Source organism: Lygodium microphyllum, chromosome 6, assembly GCF_053477565.2.
Source record: "Lygodium microphyllum isolate KBCC chromosome 6, Lygodium_microphyllum_v1.1.10, whole genome shotgun sequence".
NCBI lineage: Eukaryota > Viridiplantae > Streptophyta > Polypodiopsida > Schizaeales > Lygodiaceae > Lygodium > Lygodium microphyllum.
In genome coordinates this window covers 60,229,662-60,235,309 of record NC_141140.1, presented here as the reverse complement: position 1 = coordinate 60,235,309, position 5,648 = coordinate 60,229,662, and the positions used below count along the sequence as shown (strand labels likewise).

At 43.2% G+C, this 5,648-nt stretch overlaps 1 protein-coding gene across 1 annotated transcript; it reads left to right on the top strand.

Annotated features, from left to right (window-relative positions):
- The first annotated feature begins 321 nt into the window (after positions 1-321).
- On the top strand, positions 322-5,368 carry LOC148034616 (putative serine/threonine-protein kinase PBL7). The gene is made up of 8 exons (XM_087679547.1): positions 322-875; positions 1,149-1,387; positions 1,581-1,713; positions 2,425-2,683; positions 2,962-3,094; positions 4,309-4,398; positions 4,482-4,656; positions 4,757-5,368. The coding sequence occupies exons 1-8, from the start codon at positions 638-640 to the stop codon at positions 4,774-4,776; spliced, it is 1,287 nt and encodes a 428-aa protein (XP_087535673.1). The 5' UTR covers positions 322-637; the 3' UTR covers positions 4,777-5,368.
- Positions 5,369-5,648: the final 280 nt, after the last annotated feature.

Here is a 5,648-nt window from a genome sequence, read left to right as displayed (position 1 = left end):
GCTCTTCCCGATGAGCACAAGTTGTGAGGATTTGTGTGGCCTGGTCATAAAGTATGGTTTTGTTTAATGTTTTGCCTTTTGGTTGAGATTCGGTTGAAAAGTTAAGCTTGTGCGCGAGTTTAAAGCAAAAATTTTGAGATTGGTGAGCCTCTCTCTCTCTCTCTCTCTCTCTCTCTCTCTCTCTCTCTCTCAGCAGTTATTTAACAGCTGCGCTATCCTAGTAAGAAAACAATCTTTACGTCGAATTATCTTTCTGAAACCTTAATAAAACGACGGGATTAAAATTAAATATAGTTTCGGCAGCCCCACCAGCGGGCACTTTTGAGGAGCATGATGGAGAGAGAGAGAGAGAGAGAGACATCACTGATCAGTAGATAGCTAGACCATATCTGACTCTGTTGAATTCCCAAGCTTCACATTGCTTGCAGCGATTCATACTCATTGGGCCTTTGGTCTCATGGTGATAATTCCTGTTATTGAATCATCAGGAGAGAGAAGGGATACTTTCGTCCCTCACATATGCCTGTCTGATATGATTCCCCCATCAATGTGATAGAAATCCTTGACACACAGAGAGTGTGTTAGAGAGAGAGAGAGAGAGTGTGTGTGTGTGTGTGTGTTTTTTTGAGGTGCCCAAATGTTCAGAAGACTCAGCTCAGCCTCCCCTGCTCCCCTCTCCATCAGCTATCCTGGGCAAGATCAAGCCCATCCCAGCAGCACCAGTAGCAGCAGTGGCGCCAGTGCCAATGCCGCTATCATCGTCGTCTCTATCCTTGCAGCTCTGGCTACCACCTCCTTGCTTGTAGTTGCATTCTACTACTATCACGTCAGGCGGAAGACACAGAAGAGTGCGAATTTTAGTCAGGTTAGCCAAGGTATCATCACTCTCTTCCGGAGGGGACTGCAAAAAATCTGCACAAATTGCGCCAGAAATCATCCGTTTGTCTTGAAAATCAGTGAAAGTATGAGCAGTCAAGATCTGTGACTGGGTTGAAAGTTAAGGCATGCAATGCATTTCAATATGACGATGATGCGTCATGCAATCCGAGATAGCACTAGATACTAGGAAAGGGAGCTGAAACAATGCCAAGCATGGATAGATCCAGTATGAAGGTCACTTAACATATGATTTGTATCATTTTTCGCAGACTTTCAGAAGAGTGCAACCCAGTACATGTTACCTGCAATGCATGTGCCTTCCATGGAAGCTCAGGTGTTTACCTACAAGCAGCTGCAGTTCGCTACAACGAACTTCAGCTCCGCCAATATCTTGGGCCATGGAGGTTTTGGGTCAGTCTTTAGAGGCGTCCTTCCGGATGGCCGACTTGCAGCGGTCAAACAGCTGGATAGATCTGGCAACCAAGGGGATCATGAATTCCGCATGGAGGTTCATATTTTCACTTTCCCTGACCAATGAATCTTGTGTACAGATGCTGCTGCCAAGGACAGTGCGAATGTTGTAATTAAAGAAAGCTTGGATTGGTTTTAAGATGCCTTAGTGAGGCACTCTAGTAAGCTTCATAGACACAAGGGCACCTTATTCATATGTGTTTTGACAGTGTTACTGATTGGTGCTGCAGGTGGACCTGCTAAGTCGCTTGCATTCACCCTATCTCCTTGATTTGATAGGCTACTGTGCTGATCAAGACCACCGGTTACTTGTGTATGAATTCATGCCAAATGGTAGTCTGCAGGAACATCTATACTCTGATGGTAAGACACTCCCACAAGGAGTTTTAGAAAAATTCACAGTATATTTCCAACATTGTGAAATGTGGCAACTTTATGAGCTCGTGTGAGTGAGGGAATGCATAGTTAGCTACACCCTACGCCGGCAACCTCCTGCCCCCAACCACATGTAGCTTGGCATTGGCCTGCCTCCAGTGCAGAAGCTCATGACGTTGAACATCTTTGACAGGAAAACAAGGGAAAAGAGCCCCATTTCCCACATGGGAAAATGTCAAAACTTCTTATCCCTGCATAGTTTCTAACAGCCATCCAATGCTTGTGATGAACTATTAGGTTGGTGGGCACTATGTGAATATCTGCTAGGCTTATGCTTGTGTGATTCCATTGTAGTTATTAGCAATCATAATAGAAATCATCCTCCTTTGTAAGGCGTTTCATGTTATTTCTCATTAATGTCAAGATGGTGAACAAGATGGTGAATATTTAGATTCCTGTACATGTATGGAGTTGTTAATTGGTTTGGATTAAGCTAGGGGAGGTATGGCTGGTCGAGATTCTACTTTTGTTGTAAGATTCTTTTGCCATAGTATTTATAAAGAAAAAGAAGAGATTTTCTCAAGACAAAGATTAACAACCAGCTCTTTCTACTTCGTTGATCATCAGTTCTGGTCTATTACAAAAAATCTCTGATTAGAATCAGTGGAGAATGCACGAATTTGATCAGATCATTTTCAGGTAAAGACGGCAATCCCCCAATATTGGACTGGGGCACAAGGATGCGGATTGCATTGGATGCTGCAAGGGGCCTAGAATATCTGCATGAGCTTGTGAATCCCCCTGTGATCCACCGGGACTTCAAGACGAGCAATATACTTCTTGGTGAGAATTACAGTGCAAAGGTTTCAGACTTTGGGCTAGCAAAACTGGGCTCGGACAGAATAAATGGTCAAGTCTCTACTCGAGTCTTGGGCACACAAGGATATGTGGCCCCTGAGTAAGCTCCAACACCCCTAAGCTTTTCTTCTTTGGATGTTCAGAGGTAGTTATCTGTGTCTTTACTTTAGTTGAATTTAGGCTTTTTAAGGCTAAAAATAGGGTCATTTTGGAGCTCCCTCCCAAAATCATAATGTTCAGTTAGTTTTAGTGGCTTCTTAAAGTAGCATTGTGGTTTGAGTTATGTGGGTATGTGAGTTCCAACCTTCGGTTCCGTCTCCTTCGTAGCACATATGCATTCGCATCTAAAAATACTGCCATTTTTGAGCTCCCTTGCAGGTATGCATTGACTGGCCATTTGACTACCAAATCAGACGTTTACAGCTTTGGGGTTGTCTTACTGGAGCTACTCACAGGACGTGTTCCAGTTGACATGAAAAGACCCCCTGGGCAGGGTGTTTTAGTATCATGGGTATCTCTCTCTCTCTCTCTCTCTCTCTCTCTCTCAATGTCCATGAAAAACTGAGGTTTAGTATCATCTTAATTTTGAAAAGAAAACCTTGAAACCTTGCACATTCTCAAGATCGAAGGGTTTTGTGTCGCCTCCAAAAAATGTTTTTTGTGGGCACTGATTTCATCGACAGTGCTCTAAATCATCTGTTAGCATGCTAGATGTGCTTTAAATCATCTGTTGCAGCTGTTGAACGTTTACCACAGCATTGACAGTGCTTGACACTAAAGCACTGGGGTCTGTTTTGACACGGGAGTAGAGGTCTTTGACACATGTAGCAGTATTATCAGCAGAGATGTGCCTTACTTTGCTGTGTTGTCTGTAGTTTGATTGCTTTGCTACTGAAGCCCGACTGTGAGTCGTTATCACTCGGTTATTGCTAGATCTGGTAGCTGTGTGATTCCACAGTGAGCTTCAATAACTGTTGTGATGCACCATATCTGTCAAGCTAAGCCATGAAATTGGGACCAGGAGTTGGATTGCTGATAGCGAAGTGTCTGTGTGGCTCGCTGGGCTGACATCCAACCACTTATTATACTGCCCAAGGTCTGCTAATGCTTCCAATGTCGAAGCATGCTTGGCTGTTGTTCAAGCGGGCAGCTTTGATTGTCGATTTGTGAGTTGAATCAATATGGGTTGTTGAAGCAGAAGATAGCGTTGTTAATTTCCCTGTGCCTGAACAGGCTGTTTCAAAAGTGGGCGAATACACATGAATGTGCGCAGTCTTCACTGGTGTTCAGTTCTGCCCTGAGGTGCAGATGTTGAAATGGATAAAGCGTGCCTGCAGTCACCATTGGGATTGCATGCAGTATGGCCGATGAGGGAGGGCACTAAGGTGCATGGTCATGTTCATCCATATTGTTAACGGATGCAAATCAAACTAAGTGAAATATGGTGAGCTAAATTTGTGTGAGAATTTGGGCCTATTGGCTATATCAGGTGGAGTGCAATAGCCTTGTTGCATACAATGCATTATGAAGTCCATGGTGTTTGCTTCATGAGGAATCAATTATTTAGGTGAAGGGCTAGTCCAATTCTAGTAACCATAAACTCAGGATAGATCAACATTTCTTTAGTAAATAAGTGCAGAAAAGGTCGTTTTATTTGCTAGTGCTGTTTGGCTCGTGCCTGGTTGTCTATTTGCCTTGAGCTTGATTTTCATGTCCTTATGACAGGCACTGCCACGCTTGACAGACAGGGAGAGGGTGGAGGAAATCGTAGACCCCCAACTCAAGGGACAATATACACAAAAGGAGTTGATTCAGGTGTGTATGACCTACTTAATTATGCTATTCCTTGAAGCACAGAGAAATACCAAAGTCAGTGACCCGAGTTCTGCTAATGACAGGTAGCAGCCATAGCCAAAATGTGTGTACAGTCTGAAGCAGACTATCGGCCCTTCATGACTGATGTGGTACAGTCGTTGGTACCACTCGTAAAACAGCGCAACAATATTCGCACTCCAAGCCCACATCATCATATAGTGACCCTCAGGTCTTCCTCACTTGAAAGCAATAGAACTGGTAAAAGTCACTGACAGCTCTTTCTGTAGCTTGTCTATACCTTAGATTGTTTTGTGTGTAGTTCTTCAGTGCTCTTACTTCATATTTTCATGATCTGCAGGTCGTTCTAGGGCCTACTGATTAGTGCAGAATGTCTTGTTCCTTTGGGAGTCACTTGTATGCTAGCTGCACTGACAGCAGACCTATCACTGAAGTCTGAGTTCCAATATCACATTGATGGAAGTGGAATCTTTCTAGCTTGGATCAGACAAGACATGCTGATGTGATATAGATTCAAACATCAGAAAATGCTAGATGGGAAACCTGGTTCCTCGGTGGTCTCCAAACTATGGCCTGCTGCATAAGGAGGTCATAAAAGGATGCACCAACAGACTCACCTAATTTGGACCCCTTAAACTGATGAAAGCCAACAGACAGACTTTGCTTTAGAGTTCTTTTCTGATTACTAGTCCCAAAAGCTGATGCATTCAGATATCTATTGGACGAAGAAGAATGATGATAATGCTTCCTCAGCTGTCATGAATATGTGCTCCTGTATGTGGAAGATAGAGAACTTATCATACTAGAAAATGGTTACTGGTGAAAAAACTGTCATCAGCTTTGAGACATATCCAATAGAGCATGCTTAACACAAATCAACAAAGAAATCTGAATCATTATACATCTTCATATCTTGTGTTAACCACAGCTCAACAAAGAAATCTGAATCCTTAACGTCTTTCTTGTCTTGCTTTGCTGTTTGCTATATTTATGCACACACACACACTATACTATACTACATATTAAGAGGTTTTGAAGCTGAGCCATGCATGTGGCGTCAGCAGAGAGAGAGAGAGAGAGAGAGAGTGTGTATAAACTTAACATCACATGTCAAAAAGGGAGAAGCTATGCCTCCTTTCCTTCATCTGCTCTCTCTCTCTCTCTCTCTTTCTCTCGGGCTGTGGGAGTGCAATATGCAAAAAATTGAGTTACTCCCACCGGGGTTGTACAAT

Bases quoted from the DNA above. Each gene is read 5' to 3' on its own strand.
- LOC148034616 (XM_087679547.1), top strand. From the start codon at position 638: ATGTTCAGAAGACTCAGCTCAGCCTCCCCTGCTCCCCTCTCCATCAGC. The intron at 1,388-1,580 runs GTTCATATTTTC...TTGGTGCTGCAG, and splicing joins ATCATGAATTCCGCATGGAG to GTGGACCTGCTAAGTCGCTT. The intron at 2,684-2,961 runs GTAAGCTCCAAC...GCTCCCTTGCAG, and splicing joins CAAGGATATGTGGCCCCTGA to GTATGCATTGACTGGCCATT.